The sequence below is a fragment of the Protopterus annectens genome, chromosome 10.part0 (assembly GCF_019279795.1).
Source record: "Protopterus annectens isolate FY-2018-M chromosome 10.part0, PAN1.0, whole genome shotgun sequence".
Classification (NCBI taxonomy): Eukaryota; Metazoa; Chordata; order Ceratodontiformes; family Protopteridae; genus Protopterus; species Protopterus annectens.
The window spans coordinates 17,706,369-17,733,069 of NC_056744.1; the positions used below are offsets into that span (position 1 = coordinate 17,706,369).

Here is a 26,701-nt window from a genome sequence, read left to right on the forward strand (position 1 = left end):
CCATGCAAAAGTAATATATGTGCAAGACAAGCAACTCATTATACTGAGAAAACAAATGGACCCAGGAAGAGCCGAGTAATCCAGTATAAAAATGTGTTTAATTCATGAAAAGTAAAAACATGAGCGGTTTCGCAGCTGTGCTGCTTCTTCAGATGTATAATCACCTCACTAAGCACCTTTTATATATACAAATTCAAATAATCACATGACTCTAATACCTGTCTCTTAAAAAGACAAAACATCTATAGCTGCAAGTATAGCACACATATCACCTAACAATAACTTTCTTAGATGTATAAAAAATATATGTTAAAATCAAAACAATACACTGCTAAAATATATATGTATAAGTATGTGTATATATATATATATATATATATATATATATATATATATAAACAAAACAAAAACAAACAAAAAAATATATATATATGAATGACACACATATAGTATGCTCATATAATATATCATATACATATACAGTATCATCTTTTCAGTGGTCTAGCTTTTAACTTTGGTTTAATAGGTACTCTGTCATTCAGGCCTGAGTGCACATGATTGTGATTACATGCAACAAACTATGAAATTAACCAAGGCTTTCTCTGATAGAGGTTATAATGAAAATAAAGTTATGGAGCATGTTAAGGAAGTCAGCAGCCTAAGAACGACTTAAGCAAGACTGTACTATGGAGTTAAGTATGCCAATGAGGCAAGTTCAACTCAAAAAAGAGGGGTGAATAAGTTAAAATTTCCAATGTTCTACTCTAGCAATATGAAGCAGTTTAAGGATATTATAGAGAAACCCTGGAAAATCCTGACAACTGATGATGAGATTGCAAAATTGATTGACAGAAGACCGAAGTTCATATATAAAAATATGAGGTCATTGAAGAGGCGTTAATGCTATCCAAGAAGTAAAAATCAGAATGATAGACCTAAAGGCACTTATTCCCTGTGGTCACTATTCAGCTTGTCAGTATATAGATAGTACCAATACGTTTCAACATCCTGACTACACTAGGTCTTATACATTTAATGTTTCAGCCACATGTAGTACAATGCATGTGGTTTATTTAGCCTATTGTGTAGTATGCTCTAAATTCTATGTAGGGAAAACCAACAGGTTTTTAAGAGACAGAATCAAGGAATATTATTACCATATTAATAAAAGAAGTAGTATGAGTGCCCTATCTAAGCATGTACAAGACACATATAGTACACACATCTTTAAGTTCTTAGTAATAGGGAGAGTATTTGAGAAAGTTAGAAAAGGTGACATCAGAAATGTAACAGAACAGCTGGAGGCAAAATGGATAGTTAGATTAAGGGGAGATTATGGGCATGACCTGAATGATAGAGTACCCATTAAACCAAATTGAAAAGCTAGACCACTGAAAAGATGATTCTGTATATGTATATGATATATTATATGAGCATACTATATGTGTGTCATTCGTATATATATATATATATATATATATATATATATAAACATAATTTTTTATTTTTTTGTTTTTATATATATATATATATATATATATATATATACATACATACTTAAAAAGACACACATATATATATATATATATATATATATATATTTTTAGCAGTGTATTGTTTTGATTTTAATTGATATATTTTTTATACATCTAAGAAAGTTATTGTTAGGTGATATGTGTGCTATAGTTACAGCTATATAAGTTTTGTCTTTTTAAGAGACAAGTATTAGAGTCATGTGATTATTTGAATTTGTATATATAAAAGGTGCTTAGTGAGGTGATTATACATCTGAAGAAGCAGCACAGCTGTGAAACCGCTCATGTTTTTACTTTTCATGAATTAAACACATTTTTATACTGGATTACTCGGCTCTTCCTGGGTATATTTGTTTTCTCAGTATGTTATGCATTTGTTGTGTTTGTGGACCTGTGGTTTGCTACAAGTTCATGGTTGATGTTTTCTTTATTATAAACCACTCATTATGTTGATACTTTGCCATGAAAATCCTGTACATGACTGGACATTATTCAAAACAGAAAGAGATGCCACAGGAATGCATCCGAATTACAAGACCTGTAATTACTAAAAGACTAGGAAAGCTTAAACAAACTATTTAAAGTTATTCTGAAACCACACAAAAGACCAGTGAAAACAGCTCTACTTTCCAAAATAAGAATTTAATAAAAACCTTTTAGTTGTCTCTCCTCTCCTAGCGCCTCGGCTGCAAGCCTTTACAGAGTAAAAAAGTAAAGCTCACTCACACAGTCCTTTTATACAGCTGCCATATCAATTAACAATTCATTACATAATAAAATCAGTTCCTAATTGTTAAGCTAACAATTAACCCATGAAGTTCTGCCAATTTGTTCATGGGACTGTTTGAGTTGGAACATGTCTATAGAAATAGTTTTTTTAGGGGTCATGTAATACAATATTTTCGTTTTATCGACGATTTGATTTTTATTTGTAAGGGTGATAGAGAGGAAGCTAAGGTATTTATACAATATTTGAACAACAATGAATATAAAATCAAATTTGATAATATCCATATGGGAGAAGAAATCAATTATTTGGACATAAATTTGAAGGGGCAAGTAGGCAAAAAAATTCAAGCTAAAATATATAGGAAGTTCGAACAAATGAGTAGGATGGTACATGCTACTAGCTGCCACCCAGAACATACATTGAAATCTATCCCATATGGGGAAATGCTAAGAGTCAAAAGGCTATGTACCAATGTTAGGGAAGCAGAAGTAGAGTGTGACAAGGTTTGCAATAAATTCATGGAGAGAGGTTATGACCCAAATCAAGTGAAACTAAGTTATAATAAAGTATTTGGAAAAAGTAGCAAAAAAAAGATTATGGGAACAAGGACAAAAATAGTCAGCATGTAGTTACAAATTACAAGGGAGAATGTTCAAAAATGTTTTTGTCACAAAATATACTATTTTTCTAAAGTATTTAATGAAATGATAAAAATAGTTGGAACAAGACAAGAAAGGAGGTACCTTCTTTGGTGAATGTTGAGCTTACTATTTCTTTCCAGAGAGGGAGAAGTTTGAAGGATTTTTAGTAAGAGGCAGGTTTGAGAGACCAACACAGAAGCTAGCATGTGCAATAACAAGGAAGGGAACTTTCCCCTGTGGAAAGTGTGCAATATGCCCTTACATAATCAGAGAAGCTGAAGATATTAAGGGGAAAAGTTTTAATACTATAGGAACATTTAACTGCACTAGCAGGGGATTATATATCTTATAAAATGCTTTTGTGGCAAAGGCTATATTGGGGAAACTAAAAGAAGTCTGGCTGAGAGAATAAAAGAACATGTTAGGGATGTTAAAAATAGGAATATGAGCAGCCCAGTGGCAGAACATTTTCATTCAGAACATGGGGGTATAATAGACAATATGAAAGTCACTATTTTGGAACAAGTATATAACAGATATGGAGATGAAAATGTATTGAAAAAGATTTTAAGAAGAAAGGAAGCAATTTTAATAATGAAATATGAAACTTTGCAGCCTTTAGGAATGAATAAAGAGTGCAATTGGCAGAACTTCATGGGTTAATTGTTAGCTTAACAATTAGGAACTGATTTTATTATGTAATGAGTTGTTAATTGATATGGCAGCTGTATAAAAGGACTGTGTGAGTGAGCTTTACTTTTTTACTCTGTAAAGGCTTGCAGCCGAGGCGCTAGGAGAGGAGAGACAACTAAAAGGTTTTTATTAAATTCTTATTTTGGAAAGTAGAGCTGTTTTCACTGGTCTTTTGTGTGGTTTCAAAACTATTTAAAGTGTTTCAGAATTGATAGCTGTTATCCAGTATGCACTTCATGGAATGTCAAATTGTTTGACTAAAACCAGATAGTTTACAGATAAGTACTTTATTGTTAGACAAGTGCCGTATTGTTAGACCACAGTTATCAGGGCATGATGGCTTATTGTTATACCAAGACAGAATCATGGTACTCCTAAATCAATGAGCAGAAGTGATACATCAAATATGAAAAGATCATCAGGGTCTCACCAAAAGCAAAGAAAGAGCCAAAATGTCCATGTGATGACCAAGTATCAAACAAGATTGTCAACGTAGTGTCAGTTGTATATTATGCATACACCATCACAGGGACATGAACCTGTGATGCCATCATCATTGAAAGGAGGTGTGTGACAAAAGATTCTCCTGATTTATGTGAGTTTAAAGGCAAAAAAATACCTTGTTGCTACTGATTGTTAATCACATGACATCAAAATAAATCATGTAACTACTACAACAAGCCAACAAGTAGTAGTCAAATATGTTCATGAGGTATGATATCCCAATATAATGAGTTACAGACAACGTTAGACAGTAAGGACAACCATAGCAATTGTTGGGCCCAGTTTGGGCCATTTTGGTTGGGGACCCCTAAGCTGACTATTCACCTGCTATCCCACCCTTACCCCCTTCCATCTTACCTCAGAATACAGAATACTGAATAATAATAACAATCATCATCATCATCATCATCTCTGGCCTCCCTTTAGATACACCATTGCTCTTACACCACTCCACTTACAACTATTTCTGAAAGTTTATTTTTAGTTATTTATTTGTTAAACTGAGTATTTGAACTAATGCTTGCAGATCATGTCCAGTCATAGCCCAAGCCAAAAGGCCAACAGTAAACATGCAGGGATAATTTAAAGTAGCTACTAAGCAGTAGCTTTAAGGAAACACACATGGATACAGGGAGAACATGTAACATCTACACAATTTGTTCAGGTTTCTATAATACACTCCACCCAATCCACTTTTCTACATTTACGTTTCCTTGTTTTTCCCCTCCATTTTGTATGTGGTATCCCTACAGTACCTTTATGAGTCAAGGCCACTGTCCCCAAATCAATGGAATACCTTGAAATTAGTTTTCTATATTCAAAATGCAAGCATAATAAGTGCATTTATGCAGTAATTAAGTTCTTAATAATAACTTTATATCTATAATATTTGCCATAATGTTACTTATTTAAAATTCACACTTTGCAGAAACATTCACCCCAATGTTATCCCAAAAAATAATGAATACAAAAGTTAAAGCATGCTTATGCCTTTGTCAAATTAATGCTTCTTTAAACAGCAAGAGAGGACAAGGCAGTTTTTTGTCCTCCAAAAATTCTCTCTGAATCACTCCTATATTTATTGCAACACACATGCCAAATTAAGAAGCAAATTAATAATAATAATACTTTTTCAGCAGGTTTGGCCTTCTATAATTTTGGTGAATACAGGAGTAAATAATACACCTTATATTGAACAGCCACATATTCTAAGGCAAAGTGAGGCGCACTTCTGAAACTCAATGATGGTCTAGCATCCACAAGCTACTTATGAAAAGACAACCTCTATGTAAATTGTCCCTTATTGGATTATGTTAGTAACTGCTTTGTTCCTTAGTAAGTATCCATTAAACGACAGTCAAAAATTCATCCTGAAAATAGACCTTGCATTTTCCTTTAATTCCACTGTAAAATTCTACACAAGTCAATTATGCCGACAGAAGCTTGAGGGCAGTTGTGTATAGTGTGCCCTACACAGTTAAAATAAAGGCAGAATAAAAGGCAGAAATGCTGTGCTGGTCCACAAACAGAAAACAATAGAGCACAGACATAATGTGATGCACATCAACAAAAAATAGCATCAGAAATACCAGCTCTAGGCACCCTTGCCTGCAACATAAACAGGGCGTGCTGGAGGAACAGGTATGTGTCAGAGGGACTACCCCTTCTTTGGAACAGGCTTCCCATCCATGTCAAGCAGAACGCTTCCAAAATCCAATTCAAGTATAACTTCAACCAATGGATGAGGAAAATGGAAGTGTACCTCTGGTCTGATACCTGCGTCTATAACAGAAAGATGCAGCCTGTAAATGATTGGCCACCTATGGCCAAGTCTGCATATATCTTATAAAACAACTCCAGAAAATCAACCTGCCAGATACATTTGGAAAGTAAGACTAGGCTTAAAAGGCCATCCAGGGATCATCAGCCTAGTAATCAACTATGAACCTATGACCCTTCTGTATGACCAGCATAGGTTTTACTGATATTCAAGCTTTCAGACGAGCAGTAACTCTTCATCAGGAGTTAAAAGTTAGATAAACCACAGTCCAAAATGGTAGCAAAGACAACCAGGCACTCTGTCAGCTTAATATAACATAAAATTTATTCAATAAAAACAAAAAACAGGTTCAAAAAACCAGCAACACAGTCCAGAAAAAGCCAAATTGCACTGTGTATCCCATTGTTTAAAGCGCTTTTCATCAGCCTAACGGCAAACTTCTTCAGAAACAGTCAAAAATAGAGTAAAACCTTCCTTATAAATGAGTCAGGTGATCAACATTCACCAATTGCATCACTTTGTTTTACATAAATAAATGCACCTTAAAATTAAAGTAACAACTACTAGTAACCAAAAACAAAACGTCGTTAAAATATAGACACGCCTACAACAGTATCCACAATACACAGAGAAAAAAAGCAATAGAAAAAACTTATATATAACTCAACCATTAGCAGGGAGAAATATCTTTTTAACAAGTTGTGACTCATCACTTCTTCTAAAATAAATGTCACTCTAGGAGACTCACCTACTTTAGAGTAAATGTTAGGATACATCTGAAACAGGTCCCAGTTTTTCTGTAAGATAGCCAAACATGAGTAACTATGTGAACTGAATGTAGTGATGAACGTCAATGTGACATGCTTCTCCTCACTAGTCAGTGCTCTACTAGTAGTGTCTAAATATTCGTCCTCTGCATTGTGCGTACTAATAGGTGGCAATGAGGGTTTGACACTAAGAAGAGGCGGGAAGAACCTTAAAACCCTCTTAGAACAGCAACACACTTCAGTAGTACAGTGTACTGGGATGAACAAATGCCAAAACTGCAATTATTGCAAACTTGTAGAAGTCACTAATTCTTTCAAGGTTAATGGTACAACTTACAAACTGAAAGGCAGATTTCATTGTAACTCTACTTTTGTAGTTTACCTTGCTAGGTGTACATTCTGTCCTGCTTTCTATATAGGAAAGACGGAGCGGAGGTTTCGTGACAGAATTTATGAACACCAATATGCTATGAATAAATGCAAACTGGAGAATGCGCTAGCTAAGCACATTGTTTCCAGCAAAAAATCATGTCTTCAAATTTATCATCATTGATCAAGCCAAGTGTAACACTAGGGGTGGTCCTAGACCTCTTAAATTTGAGGAACTTGAATTGGCTTGGCAAGTGAGGCTGAATGCCTATAATTTCCCTGGACTAAATGACTCATGTTCAATCAGCAGCATTCTAAAATTAAAGAGTTTGCAGAGATGAGTCACAACTTGCTAAAAAGATATTTCTCCCTGCTAATGGTTGAGTTATATATAAGTTTTTTCTATTGCTTTTTTTCTCTGTGTATTGTGGATACTGTTGTAGGCGTGTCTATATTTTAACGATGTTTTGTTTTTGGTTACTAATAGTCGTTACTTTAATTTTAAGGTGCATTTATTTATGTAAAACAAAGTGATGCAATTGGTGAATGTTGATCACCTGACTCATTTATAAGGAAGGTTTTACTCTATTTATAACTGTTTCTGAAGAGGTTTGCCGTTAGGCTGACAAAAAGCGCTATAAATAGTGGAATAAACAGTGCAATTTGGCTTTTTCTGGACTGTGCTGCTGGTTTTTCAAACCTGTCTTTTGTTTTTATTTAGTTTGTCACCTTGTTTTAGTTTCCATAAAATGTATTCAGACACGGTCAAAAACGTTGGTGAGCGCTTTCGCTTAATAGCTTCATCAGACCCTAATACGGTTACACATACAAAATCCTATTTAAACAGATTCAAACTTCCTGTATCCAATCACATACAAAATTCTCACTAAAGAGTTCATGTCCCTCATGTCTCGGAATACTAGTAAACAGATCCTTGATGTCTATATTGAGAAAACTATAACTCTTCTTCCATACATCCTTGGTTAACTTACTCAAAAATTCCCACGAGTCTTTGATTAGGTGGTCTGTCTTAACTACAATTTCCTTAGTCCAATGGTCAACATAAACTGCTAAGGGGTGGGTTTTTGAATTCCTAGCAGACACAGTGGGTCTAAAAGGGGGGTCTTTGACACATTTGTGTACCTTTGGTACCCCAAAAATATTTGGAATAATGGGGTTCATTGCTTGAGATAATAGTATGCTTTACCGTCTATCCGATTTTCAAGCAAATATTCCTCTAATAAAGAATCAATTCTACCATATGCTATGGTTATTTCATTCTTGGATACTGGGGAGTAAGTGTTAGTGTCTAATAGGAGTTGTGTAATTGCATTATTGTATTCTTCAGTTCCATACAGTACCACGCCCCCTTCCTTATCCGGCTTCATGATTCGAACTTTGGTTTGAGATTTTAGTTCATTTAATAGCATCTTTTCCCCTATATTCAAGTTGTGGGGTTCTGAAGGTACCCCTTTTCTCGCTTCATAGATTTCTTCAGTGACACACTTTTCAAAAAACATAAGAGCTGGATGTAAGGGAGGATTAATTGTACTGCTCCTGGTTAACCCTAAATAATCATGACTCACAGTGGTTTCAGATTTTTTTAAAAACCATACCCAGATTAAGTTTTCTAAGGTATAGTTTGAGATCAACAAGAATATTTGCTACATCACCAAAACCTGAAGACACAAACTTAAACCCCTTCGAAAATAAGTTGAAATGTTCCTCATTTAACGTTAAAGATGTATAATTAAAAAGCTTGAATCCCTTATACTCACTAACTATACCATCAGTGTCTGCTACTATAGCTATTTTACTTTCTTTCCCACTTTTTTCCACCCCTGAGTTGCATTGTTTGTGTTATCTGATGAAGTCTTGTACACAAGACGAAAGCGCTTATCCAAAGTTTATTAAAGTGTTTGGCACCTTTGTGAGAGTGGATCTGTTGCTTGTTCATGTTTGCTGAATAAATTTTATGTTATATTAAGCCAAAGAGTGCCTGGTTATCTCCGCTACCATTTTGGACTGTGGTTTATCGATCTTATTTGTTTTTGGTATCGAGACATTTATCTCAGTACATCTTCTTTGTGGTTAGGAGTTAAAAGTTATTTACATTAGATACGGTGCTCTAATGCCGATTGGTATCTAGAAGGGAGAAAAGTACATTCCTAGAGCATTAAAGCAGTGCTGCTAACATGAATAACTTATCATGTAATGAAGGGTTTTTAATAGTCTGAAAGCTTGAGTCACTGTAAAACCTTGGTTGAGCAAATTAAAAGAATCACATCACTTTTGTATCATTGTTTCCAGTTAACATAAATAAATAAATGCAAAGGGGCAAAATTAAGTAGCCACTCAAAAAAAAAAAAGAGAGAGAAAGAGAGCAAGGAATATACCTGTTGGTTATCCTGTGATAAGGTGGCCACCTCTGAGAGAAGGGTATGGAATAAGTGAAGTAAGTGATTTGTAGGAATAGCTAAACACAAGATACTTGAGCCTGGCATTTGGAAAGTGTATAAAGAGGTTGTCAAGTATTGAATTACTGAAGAATTTTTGAGCAGGTACACAGCTGCTGCTAAAGAGAAATAAGACAAAACAGGGCTAGGACAGTAGGGTGTTCTGCTTAGGTCTTGGAAGAGCAAGAAGTGTGAAACCACAGCAAAAGCAAAAGAAAACATGCAGGTAATTAGAGCCTGGTCTCTCTGCACCATCTCACTGATCCATACGAATTCTAACCCACACCCTTTCTGTAACACTACCACTACACAAGACACCCAGACACACATCACATACATCAGCACACACAAACAGCACTAAATCTATCCTCTTCCCCACTACAGCTACCTATATGCTCTGTGGTGGATTGGTATCCCATCTACAATTAATTTCATATGTTATGTGCATTGCTTCACAAGACAGGTTCTGGCTACCCCTCCTCCAACCCCATAGACTGAAGCAGTATTAGAAAATGAATCAGTCAAGTCCCCATAGTGATAAGGCATACAGTAAGAAACTAATTCTACATGCTAACAAGTCAAAATATTGAGATTCAACTACTCACTAGCAAATACGTGCATCATACTTTAAAAAAAAGTGGAATCTATTTTGCTGGCACATAATTATGGCATATTTCTTTCTTGTATGGTTTCCTTAACCTTTGATTAAGATTAACTTAAGATTTCATAAGATTTCGTGCAGTCTTAACTTTGATCTGCTGCGTTTTAACCGTTTGTTGTTCATATAAAATGCCAATGATTTAGTTCTGTGAATGCTTTTAATAAACAAATAAAACATTGGTTCTGTCAAGAGTTAGGAACGTGCTTATTTTGTAAGCTCTCTTTTAAAAGGCAAGCAAGTTAAGTTTTCACAGTCTTTATTTAATACAGATAAACTGAATCTGGTCACCAATACCAAAGGTGGCTTGGTCCTTCATCTTGGGGGAAAGTCTTAGAGCTTTTCCTTGAATAATTCGTAGGGAAAAATAAGTACAAAACTGGTTACGTAACTGTTGGACATATGTTTATAATATCCTGTACTATGCATTTACTGTGAGGCTTTTTTCTTTCTTCAGCAGGTAATATTATTAATGCAAATAAGACATGGTTTACATCAACCTGTTTACCTACAGTTGTCAATAAAAAGAGTATTACGCTATATTTAGTTAATCAAAAATAAATCTCAAAAATACATAGTTTAGCAGTTACCTGTTTGTGTGTAAAGTCCACCTCAAAGATGTCTTCACTGATACCTTCTGTTTCCCATACTGATTTTGATGAGCCGATGATATGAGGTTCAGACATATCCTGCTCCTTATATATTGTCCACTTGCTTAGCTTCTCAATGGTTTGGTGTGGTAGCAGAGTTTCAGCATTTAACCACTCTACTGGATCACATCTTGTTGACTTTTTCTGGGACCAGTGAACCTCTGCTGTGGTTTCAAACACAGAATTCTCCATGATTCTTGCAACCTCTTTGTCAGCATCTTCTTCTTCCAGGTAAAAGTTTGAGACATCCAGTTCCTCTCTATCTGCAGAATTTTGCAATTCAGAAATTATTTCATGAGAATTAATGGACTTTTCCTGAAGAATTTTACTCTCATCTTTTTCTTCCTTTCTTCTCCATGTTTTTGTTTGGGAGCCCATAATTTCTGTTATGTTATAATTGTTACTTAAATGAGATCTTGTATATGTCTGCCTTTCTTGGCCAAATTTAGCATTATCTAATGTTATCACTCCAGCTTTCCCTTTGTCCTTTATGATGTCTCCTTTAAACAATATGTCACTGCCTTTTTGATTTGCTTCAAAGTACCCATTGGTAGTTCTACTTAGTTGTTGACCTTTAACTGCAAAATACTTAAGACTGTCTGGGTCTTTATAGTTAGTCTGTGATGACACTGCAGTGTTTCTAGATGGAAGTCCTTTGCTCAGTCTGGAATCAACACTTCTGTTATGTCCAGCTGATGATGAAGATGATAATGATGAAGATGATGATGCCTTTGATTTTACAAGATGATGGACCCGTGGTAAAACTATAGCATACCGTGCATCGGTATTATTAGTTGTTTCATCACCTTCAAAGTTGTCTTCAATTTCAGGGTTGCTTTCACTCACTCTTGAGAAATCACACTTATTCATGTCTTCCTCAACAAGCTCTGTTTGCAAATCACTTAATTCAGTCTCCACCAAAGCCTCCTCAAGAGTCTCCAATAAATAACTGCTGTCTCCTTTCCCAGCTTCCTTTATAGCTTCTGGCCGTCCAACAGAGCTTCCAGATGGACTACCAAGCCACCTTGCTAGACCAGCAGTACTTACAACCTTAGCTGCAATTCGTCTTTTAAAAGCCTTCCTAGTCTTTTTCCTACGTAGTCTTTTCATAAGCCAACCTGATATCCCCACTGCACTGGTTGCAGTAACAATTTTAGACTTAACTCTCAAACTTTTAGGTAGTTTTTGGTTGAGCCATACAACAACTCGTCTTAAAGCAGACACTCTTTTACGACCTCGTACATTATTTGAGTCTTTCACTACTTCATGTTCTTCTGCAAGTTCTTTTTCCTCTGTTATGTTTGCACTGTTACCTGGATTTCTCACACCTACAAGTTTAACTGTATCAATGACTTTCCCAAGCTTTCTACTGTTACCAGAATCAAGCCGTTGCACTGATTTAGAATGATGTGGTTGAGATGACTTTTCAATATTGCAAGAAGAGGCAGATTCATTAGAATTGCTTAATTGCTTCTTTTTTTTTATATTTGTTGAGTCTGCATTATTTGATTCCGGATCTGAACTAACTTCTGTTCTCGCAGTGACATCTTTTGGCTTGTCTTCTAGTTTGTCCTTCATGACTTTATGCTTGCTTGTCAAGGTCAAGATCATCTGAGTCTGTTTGCTAAGCATGGGCTTGTGCTCTTTCACTTTAGAAATTCCTGACTCACTACTTTTCACGCCTTCCAAGTTATCATTTGCTTCATCCATTAAACCCCCTTTTACAAGTTTTGATATCAGATTGATCTGAGATTTGTGCTTTTTCTGTGCTTGCATAATGGAAAAGAGGTTTTGTACCTGATCTACCCTTGCTTCAGACTTTTCATTCTCTTCAGTTTTTGTTTCTTCTTTGCTTAAAGTTTTGGAACTTGAGTCAACATTCAAGAGCTTTGCTGTTCGTCCAAGAGGCACAGCTTTTTTCATAATGTTTTTCTTCTTGTTTTGATGTGTATGTTTGTTGGATACTCCTGATTGTTTATGAACCTCATTTTCAGTTTTGCAGACATTCCCATCTGAAGATGCATCAGTAACAGAAGCCTCATTTTCAGGTTTACTATTCTGCCTCTTTTCACTCTTGTTAATTCTTCTACTCTTTAGCTTTCTAGATCCATTAACTCGAAGTTCACATTCAGAACTGTATGTGCTCTCTTTCTTGCTACTTCCTTGTGGTTCACTTTGATCCAACATTTCTTCCACTTCTCTCTGTTCTGCCTCACGTGACTGTTTATTTACTTCTTCACATTTGTTCGTAAACATTTCCGTATTTCCCTCACTCTCTTGGGTTTCATTTGCTTCACTCATGCTTGACTCCTTCTGAACACATTTTTTGTTAATTACAGGTGCTACGGGATGTTTTTCTTTGTTTTTTGATTGTTCCTCTTCAGAAATTTCCTCACAGGATGACAGGAAAGAACTGCTGCTATTTCCTGAATTACAGCTTGCATCCTGTATATTTTTTGTCTGCTTTTTGTCAGTTTTTTTTGTTGTCTTTTTTAGTTCTTCTTCTTCCTCCTCAGATTCAGAAGTGGATTTCTCCTGTAAGTCTTTATGGCTTTCCTTTCTTTTTTTTAAGACTGACTTTCCTAATCTATTTGACTTTTCAGCACCTTCCTTTTGGTCATGCTTAGATATTCTTTCTTGATTCTGCTCAACTGTTAGCTTCTTGTTATGTTCAGCATAGTCACTTTTGTCTGTAGAGCTGAGACTTTCCACACTTTGTTTTCTGCCACCTTTATGTGCCTTGACTTGTTTTGTAATGGTGGTAGTTTGGCTCTTTGACACACCTTTTGATGACTGACCAGGAGTATTTTTATATTTGTTACAGATAACCTTCCCAGATTTCCCTTGCTGCTTGTCTTTTAACTTTGCTCCTGCAGTCTTGCAACTCTTAGTTTCATTTTTTGCTGCTTTCTGCCCAGATTTTTTTGTGTTTGCCTTGGATTTCTTAACATCAGACTTTTGGGGTACCATTTTTAGGGCACTATGAGGGTTGCCACTGTACACTGTATTCAGAAACAAAACAAAAAAGTGTCATTGCAGCTGTCCAGTATCATTGGACTAAATTCATTATGATCAATGCTAGGAAAATCAGTTGGCAAATGCATACATGCATATACACACACACAAGCACATGCAAAATAATAAACCAAGAGAAACCCAAGATTTTCTCTATCTCTGTCTTCTTTTTGGATATGTGCAAAACACACACAAGAAAACATTATTTGTTCACTGTCTCTGTTGCTTATCTGCCCAGTCATAACAACACCAGTTTCTACCCTGACTCAGTCTCACTATTTTCTGATAAACTGCACAGAAAGTATTGGCAAAAGACGTGAGTTAATATGGCAGTAGAGCAGCACCAATATTGTATATTACTATCTAGAGGACTTCTCTCTCTTGGGAGAAAGAGAGATAGAGATGTATACATAACTTGAATATATTGATTAGGATAGCATTATAAAGCTAACAACTCACTTCCCTATTTTTCATCATTTAATTTTCCAGTAAGTTTTTATTCAATATGTTTTTTTTTCATGTATTGTTTTGCTTGATAGTAAGTACATTTGTAGCAGCAGATGCAGGTAGGGTATTGTATGTGTATTTGTGTAGTATGACTCTGAAATGGACATGAATCCAGTCAGACTATCCCGGTCAATAAATGTAAAATAAATAAAATAAATAAATAGTATGTTATTGAAATTCTCTACCTATACATGAGAAAGCATAAGATGCAAGGATGCTGTTATTGGGTTTTCACAATGGAGGTACATTATAGCTTATTATTAGTAGTAGTAGTAGTATTACTAGTAGAAGTATTACTATTAGTATTGGTATTGGTATTGGTATCAGTATTAGTATTGGTAGGATACTACCCATATCCTTAATGAACAAAACTAGTTGGATCCAAGCCTAGCAGGTAGGACCTAGTTTCAGAGATGATACTCATTTTTGAATGTTCTATATACACCAGTATCAGAATTTCAAGTTCATTGCACTTTAAAGTGAAGCATAAAGGTAAAATTGAAAAAAAAACTTGTTTCAACAGCAAAAAAGTCTCTTTAAAGGCAAAAGCTTACAGTTCTGGTTTTGCAGGTGTCTTCCTGCTCTTCTACACTTTCTTCCAGTCAACTCTTCAGCTGGTATCTTCCAAGAGTCACTACTTTTGTCTACAATAATCTTGTCTCAAACAAAATCAAATTTCTCTTCCAGTAAATATTCTTGCTAGAAATCACTAGAAGTCCTTACTCCTGGCCATAATATTCCCTCTTCACTAAGAGGTGAACATCTCTTCAAGTCACCTTTCTGGCTGTCCACCACCAAAAGTTCTTAGTCTTGGTGAAACAAGTCCCTCTTCACTAAGAGGTAAATGTCTCTGCCATGTTGTTCTAAGGTCTTTAACCTGCACTTCTGTAGGTGTCCCAAATCAGTCTGTACTGCTGTGTGGTTTACCTTGTTGTTGTTTCCATTAGACATAGCAACACAACATTAAACCATGTTTTCATTGTAAAGCAGCATTTTCACAAAGAAGCAACAAAAACAGCAATTTTATTTCCTTTTACCAACTTCCTAATACCCACTATGTCACAATAACTACAACAGCATAGATCTTCCATTCTAAACAGTTCAGGCTAGGTCACAGGGTATGGATTGCATCTCCAGATCGGTGGTTGTTTGACCTGGCTTAAGTATCCCTTGGTCAAATCTAAGGTGATCAGAAACTTTGATATGCTTAACATCTGTATGAAGTCATCCACTCCATGCATTGGAAAAGTGTCAAACTGACAGTTGGAAAGACACCCTTCCAAGTTATAGCCAGCTATAGACCCCTCTCCATTACTCAGGACACCCACTCCTCCTACCTGGACCTACTTGACTCCATAATGGTACCCCCTAACACCCTGATTGTTGTTGACTTCAACTACCCCACCATAGACTGGGTGAACTATTCCTGCATTAATGCACCCACCCAACGATTCCTTGACTTCATCAGTTCTAGACCAACTCGTCTCATCCCACACAAGGAGAGATAACATTCTGGACTTTGTTCTCAGTAACATGGGTGACTGCTGCACCACTCCCACAGTATGTTCTTCCCTGGTGAAGTCAGATCATCAGTCTGTCTCATTTAATGTTTCTATCCCACCCAACACCCGCCCTCCCTGCCGTAATCAGTCTAAAAAACTTCTCAAAAGCTGATTACAACCTACTAAGGGAGGGTATCAGTAGCTTCATACCACCCCCCCCTGAGAGTGCAGACAACTAAGCTGAACAGTACACCAATGCAGTATACAAGCACCTGTACAACTGCATGGACTCAGCCATACCCAACAGAACTAAACCTGCTCCTCAAGGAAACACAAACCTGTATGGTAGACATCCTACATCAATGGGCTTTACAACAAAAGGAAGAAACTGTTGTCCAAGGGTAAAAAGGAACACATTCCAAATTAGAAAAACTCCCTCCTCAGCCTCAACAAGCAAATTAGATCACTATGGAAAACCTCCAAAGCCAATTCTGAATTGAAACTAGCCTCTGAAACAAAGGGAAACCACAAAACCTGCTTCAGTTACTTCAAGAACCTCCATGACAAAGCTCAGGTTTTATTTCCGAATTAGTACTTAATGGTACCACTTACACTGATCCTGTTGACTTAGACAACCTGCTAGCAGATAGGTTCAGCACAAACTTCACCCCACTATTCCCCCAAAGGCCCATTCAAAATCCCTGATACTTGTCCTGCACCTCACATCTCCATAGATCAAGTGTTAAACGCCCTATCCAAGGCAAAGAACACAGCTTTCATGGGACCTGATAGTATCCCAGGCTCTATTCTGCATGATGGCCAACAAGAACTAGCTTTGTCATTGAGCACCCTATTCAACTACAGCCTAAGTACAGGCTTCATTCTAACAGAGTGGAGAACTGCCATTGTCATCCCCTTGCACAAAGGTGGTGCCACTACTGACCCTGGAAACTTTCACTCCATTACCTTGACAAGTCTGATCTGTAAAGTCATGGAGTGTATTATTATGGATCTCATAAACAAGGACATAGGCAATCTCCAAGCACTTGACCGCACCCAGTTCGGATTCGTCAAGGGTAGATCTTGCCTGTTGAACCTGGTTGACTTCTTTGAGACTGTCACCAAGGCCCTGGATGAGGGAAAGTCAGTATATACAGCTTACCTTGACTTGGCCAAGGCCTTTGACAGAAACCCCACTCAGGCATTATCAAAAAGCTAACACAACTTGGAGTAAATCCCTATCTCATCAGGTGGGTGGCAAACTAGCTCACCAATAGGACCCACAAGGTCAAAATAGGCACCTGCACCTCCAACAGCATACCTGTTACCAGTGGTGTTTTCCAGGCATCTGTCCTCAGACCCCCTACTGTTTGGCATCTACTTCTCAGAGGTCCAGGCAAAGACAAAAGGTCTGTGGCTGACCAAGTCTACAGATGACTGTAAGTTGGGTGCTGTCATTGACTCCCCAAATTATGTTAACATACTGCAAGAGGGTCTCACAGCAGCAAATGACTGGTGCCAAAGTCATTTCCTTAAGTTAAACGCAAAAAAATGTATTATCATACCATTTGGCAAAAACATGGCCCCTACTGATTACCATATCAATGGCAACCCCCTAAGCACAGAACCTGTGGTGAGAGACTTGGGCACTCAGGTTGTCAACAACCTCACATTTGACCATCATGTAGTGGCAGTGGTCAGAAAAGTCTTTTACTTGGTTCATCTCATAAGTAAAGGGATTGCATCCAGAAAAAAGGTTATTACCTCTCTCTACTCTTCCCTCATTAGGCCAATAAATGAGTATAACGCCCCATTTGGTATGTACCTCTCCAAACACCTGCACCAACTGGAAAGACCATAGAAATACCTCACAAAGAGAATCCATAGCCTCTAACACCTGTCCTAAATCAACAGGCTCAAATCACTATCACTCCACTCGGTATTATTCAAATTGTTCAGAGGTGATCTGTCTCTCACCCACAAGCAATATTGGACCCTGCCTTACTAGAAATGCTCATTCTTCTGTGGAGAGAAACTGGAAGGAACAGACTGTATTAATTTTATGAAAGCACAAATAAGCAACTGGAATGGTATTCCACAGCAGAATTTGTTAATTGAAAGGGCGCACAATGTGTATGCTCTAAATCCAGCCATGTGAAAGCAGGCAATATCTGTATTACTAAAGACAGAATCATACCAGCAGAAAGAGTTAATCCTGACAAAACTTTGGCAGCAGGGCAAAGCATTATAAATTAGAGACAGAGTGTTTGTAGAAAATGATTACTCACTGTATACTGAGGAGAAGAGAAGCAAATTTATCCCAGAATCAGGGAATGTCAAAGAGGCAAGTCTGAGATTCAAGCTCCTGTATCCATCTGTTTTCAGAGTATTTTTTCCTGGAGGATCAAAGACATGTTTTGATGGAAAACAAGCAAAGGAGGAATAAAAAAAGTTTATCACACAAAAAGGTGAACTAGCAAGCAGAAGTTAACTCTGCTTCTCATGCTTCGGACAGTGAAGTTCATAGAGAGACTGTACCAGTGGAACTTTTTTCAATGTTCCACAGGAAAATGTTTGAGACACAGAAAAACACAGGAGTTGACTAAAAGAATCAGAAGTACATTGGAGATGAACAGGAAGAAGATCAGCAACACTGAAATTAATGACTAAATGCAAGACTATAAAGCATCAGTCATATTTCTGAAATATGGCTTTGCATGAAAATGTGACTGAAAAAGAATTTGTTAAACGTGTAGGTGGACTGTACAGTGCATACCCCATTTTATGTAATGTTTAGAATGAGACTAAGAGGGGGAAAGTAACAGTAAGTAAAAAAAATGTTATTCTCACTAATATTTGTATAAAACACTTCATGATATAAACTGCATGCTATTTATAGTAAAGCAATTTTCTGTAGTGTGTAGTTTTGTGAAGGGGAGGCAAACATTTGACAACACTAATAAAACAGCAATGATCCAGAGGGAAGCAGAATGTAAGAAAATACCAACAAAGTAAGCTGGGATTTTATGAGTAAGGCAACGGAAGCATTTGCATTCCATGACACAATAATCAATTAGGATGATATATGAAGGCTCAGAGGCAAGAATTACAGTGGGAAGGATCCTGTCTGATAAATAATGTCTGACAATAGGAACCAGGCAGGACTGTCCTTTTTTCCCTTTGTAATTTGCTTTATATTTGGCAAAGAAACTAAGGAACTCAGAAATGCAAGTATATAATTAGTATGGCAATCAAGAAAAGTTGGCTATATTTACAGATGAAAACAAAGGCTATAGCCGTAAATTATGTACCCACACAGAAATTGCTTCAGCAGTGCTCATATTTATGGGGACATGATAAGACAAAGTAAGAGTATGGATTAAAAAGGCTTCTGTTATCACAGCTAAGGGTATGTGGGAGAGACTAAAAACATAATACTAAAACTGAGAAAGTAGAAGCTCTTGTTTATGGGCATAGATAGTAAGATATAATCAGTGGAAATGCTTTGAGTCCCTTTAATTTTATATACATGTCAGGCATATTTTTATCAACCAGAGCAAAAGTTGTGGACAATAATTAATAAAGTAATTAAGTAATTAATAAATAAGTACAAGCCTGAAGTAAATATTATTTGTACAATTGATATTTGTTCACTATTTATGGCAATACCTCATGATGAAGGTGTAGAATTTGTCAGAATGTATCTTACAAATTTTTCTGATATCCCCACAAAGCAGGTGAATTTTTATTGTAGCTTGATTGAAGTTTTGTTAGACAATAATTATTTTATTTTTAACAAGCAATTTTACAAACAAAGAAGGGGTGTGGCTATGGGGTCCCCAGCTGCCACCTCCTTTGCCAATATAGTGCTAGGGTGGTGGGAAATTAATGCATTACTCAGTATTAGGGACACTTATAGGGTGTGATTTTACAAGTGCTTTGTTTATAATTTATTTTTTGCTTTAGAAGGTACTTTCCTTGAGTGTCAGAATTTTTTGAGAGAAATTAATGAGAAATCTACTTTTTTTAAATTTACAATGGGGGATGTTGGTCATGTTGTCAATTTTTGGGATGTTACATTACAATGGAATGTTGATAACATGGAGTTTGATAGTAAAATACATAGAAAGGTGATATTTATTTACATTATAGTAGCAACCATCCATTTTTTATGAAAAAGAACCTGTCTAGGGGACAATACATTAGGGCCAGTACAATCACAACTAATGATACAATGCTTGAGGAGGAATTCAATTTTATTACCAATTTATTTCTAAGTTGAGGGTGTGAAGAAGGTTTTTTGAAATGTTTACGAAAGGAAATTATGGAAAAAAGAAATTCTTCCTTTCCACCCATTTTAAAAATTCCTTTTGTTAGTTACAAAAAGGGACTTGAAAGAGTAGTTGAAAGAAATGAGGTCAGAAGGTTGGCTTGCACCTTAGACATAACAGCTGATAGTAATAGTATATGCTCAGTCATTAGTAATAGCTGGAAAGTTTTACAAGGGAATAAGGAACTGTATAACATTGTGGAAGATGCTCCAAAGTTTGCTTATAAGAACAACTACAATTTGAAGAATCTTTTACAAAAAGATAATACTAAAGTTGTGGGTATTAATATTCTTTCCAATAAATCAGTTGAAATGTCTAAGTGTGAATATTGTAATATCTGTTGTTACATTCTAGAAGGGCCTTTTATTATGTTGGCTGACAATGTGTATACCATTACACTGAAAGGGAAATATAACTGTCAAACAAGGGGTATTGTTTATATTTGTGTGTGTTCAGGATGTCTAGCCTTTTACGTTGGAATGACCACTAGAGGGTTATTTGAATGTATTAAAGAACACCAGTATTATATTAAAAAGAAATATATGAAAAGTGTTTTGTACAAACACACCTTAAGGTGTCCCAATTACAAAAAAAAAATTTCTGTCATTGAGCAGGGGCAAATGGACTTAAGATGTGGGGATTTAAAAACTTATTTAGAACAAAAAGAACCCTCCTGGCAAATAAAATTATTGCCAGATAGAAGCCCTGGACTTAATGACACATTGAATATTAAATGTTTTTTAAGAAACAGAAGAGCATATGTTAACAAAGTTTAAATAGTTATTTATTTTAATGTTTTAATTCATAGTTCAAACTGAATAATTGGTTAATATGAATGTGATTAGGGTGCAGTATTTAAACAGAGCGAATTTGTTGTGAATTTGTATTCTAATGAAGTCTTTCTGAAGAAAGCGGCTAATAAATTGAGTGGACGTTAGTACCATGTGCATGTTTTCCTTGCTGGATTTGCTGTGTGAAGTTTTTGCTGTTAATAATTAATAAAGAGTTGAAGGAATTTATTTGAGAGGGGAATAGGGCAGGAGTTAAGTGGGATAAGTTGATCCCTTCAATAGAACAAGGTAGTTTAGGATTACTTGATTTGACAGGATTTTTCAGAGCTACACAGTTAAGGCCCATATACATAACACAAGCAGAAGATTATAATTTAAAATGGAAGGGGATGATAATGAAGCAGGGTGAAGTTCAAGGAATGTACAATGCTGGTATATAAGATGCAGATCCTTAAGGAGAGTAATAACCCTGCAGAACATTATTTTCATAAAGTAGCAAAAAGTATTCTAAGAATTAAGCCAACATGAGAACGGAGAAAGGAGATTTTGTCAATAGCCATGATTGCATGTAGGAGTACTGAAAACAAATATGAGTGGGATGGAATATACTGGAGAAAACTGGCAAAGGAACCAAGGTATTGGGAGCAAATAATTAGCGAGGGAAATGTAATAGAATGGGATGAGGCCAAGAAGACATTTGGACTGCAGGCTAGAGACTGCTTTCCCAACAGGGATTGATATCAGAGTATAGACTAAGAGAAAGATATAGGGGATCTTAAGTGAAACACCTGCTCTGGTGTTTTTAGTTAGTGGAATCCAGAACATATGCTGCTGTTAAAAAGAGATAATTAGTAGGGCATAAATGATATTTCATGATGACTACAAGAACTGATCAGAGGAGGTTAGAAAAGATTGAGAAGACAGACTGGAAAAGCAATTTACAACAGACTATTGGGAGGACTTAAGTATGCCTCCCAAGTATGCCACAAAGTCCAGAAAGTTTAGGATCTTTACTGAGAAGTGTCTACATAGGTATTTTTATATCCCAAGCAAACTTCAAAGATTTTTTTTCTTTAGGAAGATAGCAAATGTTGCAGGTGTGATGGGGAAGAAAGAGTTAACCGGGAGAGTTTGTTTCAGGAGTGCAGTAAGTTGGCAGATTTAAAAATTCCCCACAGAGTACTCTGTCAGAAATATTGGGTGAGCAAATGGCTGTAACTAAGGATATGATTTTTTGAGCTGGGAAACAGAATCTGAATTGCCTAAACATAGTAAGGTCTTATTAAGTTTTATAATGTTAGCTTCCAAAAAATGAATTACTAGGACACAGAAAACAAAGTCTAAACCAATTGTATTTGAAGTATTAAATACTATGAAAGAGATAAAAGAGGGATTTTTAGAAAATGGATTGAGCAAATTATATTGGACTAAATGGAAATTGTGGAAACAAACCATGCAGAATAATATTTAGGAGAAGCAGGATTGAGGATTAAGGGAAGGCAGGAATTCAGCAATATATGTAATACTGGACTGATGATAGTTACAAAGAAAGGCTGCAGGATGTGTAATGTATGTAAATTGAAAAAATGTTAATATGGGTTGTACTCTTTTCTATTAACTCATGTACGTCTATGTTATGAATGATAATTCAGTAAAGGTGTTTAAAAAAACAAATTTCAAACTAATTTGCAAGTCTGTGAGGAGTGCTATTACACTTTTTTACATCAGCCTTTCTTTTCCCCAGACCTCCCAACTGTCCCTGTTTTGAAGGAACATTCCTGTTTTCAAGCCTGATTTACCCCCATGAGTCATATGATGCATCTATTTTCAGAAGTGCATCCCTATTTTCAGACTTGATTTACCGCTTTACACAATTTTTTTTAATCTCATCTCATCATATGTGATTTTTAAAGATAACTAGTAGACAGAAAACCATACCACATGGCCAACATACTAGTGTACCGGTAATTTAAAGAAAGAGGACACATCTTTCATCTCCCTTTTTCAGATGCAAAAAGAAATGGCCTTGTTTGGTAATGGCAGACGTTTGTGACATAGTTCATTAAAGTGCACAGATTTTACACTGTTTCCTTGATAATTTGCCTAAATTTTTCTATCAGCTTTGTAAATCTGTTTTTAAACGGAATCACTTTAGAAGCTCGAAATACTGAAATGTCGAAATTCAGTATTTCGAGCCCATAAAGTGGAATCCTGAAAACAGCGAAAGCTCAGAAGCATGAAATGCAAAACCTCGAATACCGGAGGTTTTGAATTTCGTGCTTCTGAGGTTCCACTGTGGTTACGGATTCAGGTAAGTGTGCATGTGTGTTAAGGATTTTAGATGGGGGTTGTGGTGTGTGTTAGTGTGTTTTGTTGCTATGATGTGTGTGTGTGAGCAGAATGTAGCTTGTGTGGTGGTGTGTGTGTGTTTGTGTAGTGTGACCTCGGAGTTAGAAAATTTAAGTGGGGGGGTGTGGGGATTGCAGTAGAGAGCTTGTGTTTGTGTGTGGGGAGGGTGGTGTGTGTGTGTGTGTGTGTGTGTGTGTGTGTGTGTGTGTGTGTGTGTGTGTGTGTGTGTGTGCAATAATAGCATGAAATTCAAAATCTCCGGTGTGAGAGATTTTGAATTTCACACTTCTGAGTTTTCTGTTTTGAAAATTCGACTTTACAGCTTCGAAATACTGAATTTTGACATTTCAGTATTTCGAGGATATAAAGTGAATCCGTTTTCAAACATGTTTTTTTTCCTACTAGAAGTGAGAAGAAATATGTGCTATTATGCCCTATTTTGTATTCATATTTTATGCTAACTAGATGTCAGGATTGTTAGTCGGATGTACCTACTTTTCAAGGGCTTTTGTACCTATTTTCAGTATCTGCAGGCCATGAGATATGTCTTGCTCTCAAGTCTCATTTGCTATGTCCAACAAATATCAGAATGTCTGTCATATAGCAACTCAGATGGGGTGAATCATGCTGAAAGTTGGGTTAACTGTCTCTTACAGCAAATGGGAGGCAAGGAAGTAATTGATCCAGCTTTTACTATCTTGTTCTATGTCCTTCTTTAGCACAGGCTTCTGAGTTTTATTAAAAATCTACACTAATCATCCATTTGAGGGTGGAAAACTCCATAACTGTCCTAATTAAAGCATTGGCAAAGCTGGTGCATTTTCCTGTATGTAAGTGGTGTTCTGTGGCCCATAGGTATTTGTTTTGTGTCCCTATCCTAGAGAAAAGTAGCACTAGCTCTTTGCTGACTTAGCATTGGATTTTCACAGTGATACTATTTCAGGAAACTTTGCAGCATAGTCAGTAATCACCAGAATACACTGGGAGCAATTATTAGACTTTACAAGATTTGTGGCTGTCTACTTGAATAGAGCCACAGTAGTAAGCTTAGATATCAGAGGACATCTGAATCTAGGATGCAATGCAGTCTTTTGAAATTCTGAACATGACACACAGAAGTTTCTAGTGTATTTCATTACACAAAGCCAATAAAACCTAGCTAAAATTTACCTTTGGTTTTGTCCATCCCTATGTGTCCTTCTAAAATATGCCTATGTTCCAATTTCATCACAGATCTCTAAATTGGTTTGCACTAACAGTTTTTCTTTTCTGTCTTTGTTTACCCTGTATAATAGTTACTCATTTTAGCTCAAAATATGGTTACAAAATGGGACCAGTTTGCTTGCCTGTTTATTCTTCTACTCTGACTATATTTTCTCTGGCCCTACTTAATACATACCTCTCAACTTCTTAGCTGAAGAAATATGGATAAATCCTAAAATAATGGAGGGGACAAAGGCCCAAAAACAGGGACAGAATTTAAGTATTGTTCTTATAAACTTAGAAATATGCTAGAATAACAGTTTTGTGTTACCACACATTTTCTGAACGATATAAATGATATAAAGTCTGAAACTCAGATGTGTGTCATTATTTACTGACTTTAATTCTCATTGATTTGTTAGAAGACCACAAATTTTATGAGGAACAGACCAAAAATGTGAGGCAAAAATCTGGACAGTTGAGAGGTATGGCTTAATATATATTATCCTCCCATTGGGCTTTATTAAAATTTCCATTGCTTATATACAAACCTGCCAAGCAGGAACTCTTTCATCAGTACTCTGACTTGACGTAGAGAGTATAGCTTCTTCCCCTAAGAATATAAACATAGGTCTTTCTTCTACTTTAGGTTTTGGTAATTCCTTAAATTTTACCTCAGTAATTTCTGTAGTACCTGCTGCTGAGAGCACTTTTTCTGATTAGCTCTTTGTTTTGACTTTACAGAAGAAAACATAGGACTCTCTTCAGTTTCCATTTCTCCTCCTAGTAAATTTATAATTATGGATTTTTCCTTTTCTGTCACCACACAAGCATACTTTATTACATTAATATTTGGAATGTTTTGGATCTTTCTCTTTCTGTCACCACACGTGCATTCTTCATTACTTTAATATCGGGAATTAGCTCCCATATCATGCATCAAGCGTTCTTCCGTTTCAGTTTCTGCAGTAAATTCTTCCAGTAACATAAAAAAATTAGGTTTTCCGATAAGAGATTTCTGATAACACACAGGTGCTTTTATCCCTTACACCCAAAGACAGATTTTTGTTCCAACTTGAAGTTTAAAAAGCAATTCATTTTTATTTCAGGACTGTGTATTTTAACAGTGTGCCAGACAGACTGTTGCTCCCCCTTCTTGTTTTAGATAAATTCAAATGAACTCCCCAGCAATAGTTTCAATAATACCTTGAAATAGGGCTATTCTTGACCTACTATGTTAGATGAGGTGCTAAAGCCACTGGGCGCATTAAATTACCCCGCAGTGTCTTAATTCATTGGGGGAAATCTAGACCTATTATAACATCATGAGTTTGATTAGGTATTAAAGCCACAGATTGCAATACTTTATCCAATTGTCTGAATTTGTACATATGTTACAGGATATTCATTCTTATCTCCATGAAATACACATCACTTTAAGCTTTTCTTCTTTCATAGGTTTTATGCTTGCAAGTATAAGGATCCATCTCCTCCATCATTATCCCCATTTAGTTAATTTAGTAGTGGAACAGATACCATCACAGGGATTCAGAAATGCTGCATCTCCAGTCATGACCAAGCCAACATTGTTTACAAAGTGTGCGTAATGAGTCCGGATACTCATTAACAATGTGTGAGTGACCAGCACCTCCTGATCATGGCCACAGTAGGCACTGATAAGAATATTGTGTAGGACCAACCTGCAGTCAGAGTAACGTATGAATAGCTGTAGTGAACACTGACCTTGCACAAGCATCTACTTTAGTCATTGTGAAACCGACTGCACAGATGGTAAAGTGTTGATCTATTATTATAATTCAAGGCAAAAGAAATGCAGAGAAATGTCTTAGAGAAGAATGTATAGCTGTGATGACTAAGGCTGAAGTGAACGGGTGGTAGTAGGGCAAAAAAACAAAAGAAACTGACAGGAGACTGGAATGGGGAGCTGCGTACCAAATCAGGGCTGCAGAAACACGAAGGAGATATGACACATATATACAAACATCAGCCTGAAATACTTGAACTTAGGGCATGAGAAACTCAGGTAAGTGGAATGCAGATACAGTAAAGTAACATGATGACCTACACCACACCCTTACTTCTACAGAGTCTTATCAGTGTACCTGTACTATAATGTAAATGTTATGAAAAAAAATCAGTTCTGATGGGATGTGAACCCAGTACTCTCTGCTGTGATACTTCAAACTGTGCTTACATGGT

At 36.2% G+C, this 26,701-nt stretch overlaps 1 protein-coding gene across 1 annotated transcript in view; it reads right to left on the reverse strand.

Moving 5' to 3' along the window:
- Positions 1-26,701, reverse strand: part of LOC122812898 — a 121,868-nt gene that overhangs the window by 16,183 nt on the left and 78,984 nt on the right. The window contains exons 2-3 of the mRNA XM_044084935.1: positions 10,724-13,785; positions 8,227-8,524 (exon numbers count right to left, since the gene is read on the reverse strand). Of these exons, the coding sequence (XP_043940870.1) occupies positions 8,227-8,524; positions 10,724-13,785 (3,360 nt within the window). The remainder of the gene's footprint in view (positions 1-8,226; positions 8,525-10,723; positions 13,786-26,701) is intronic.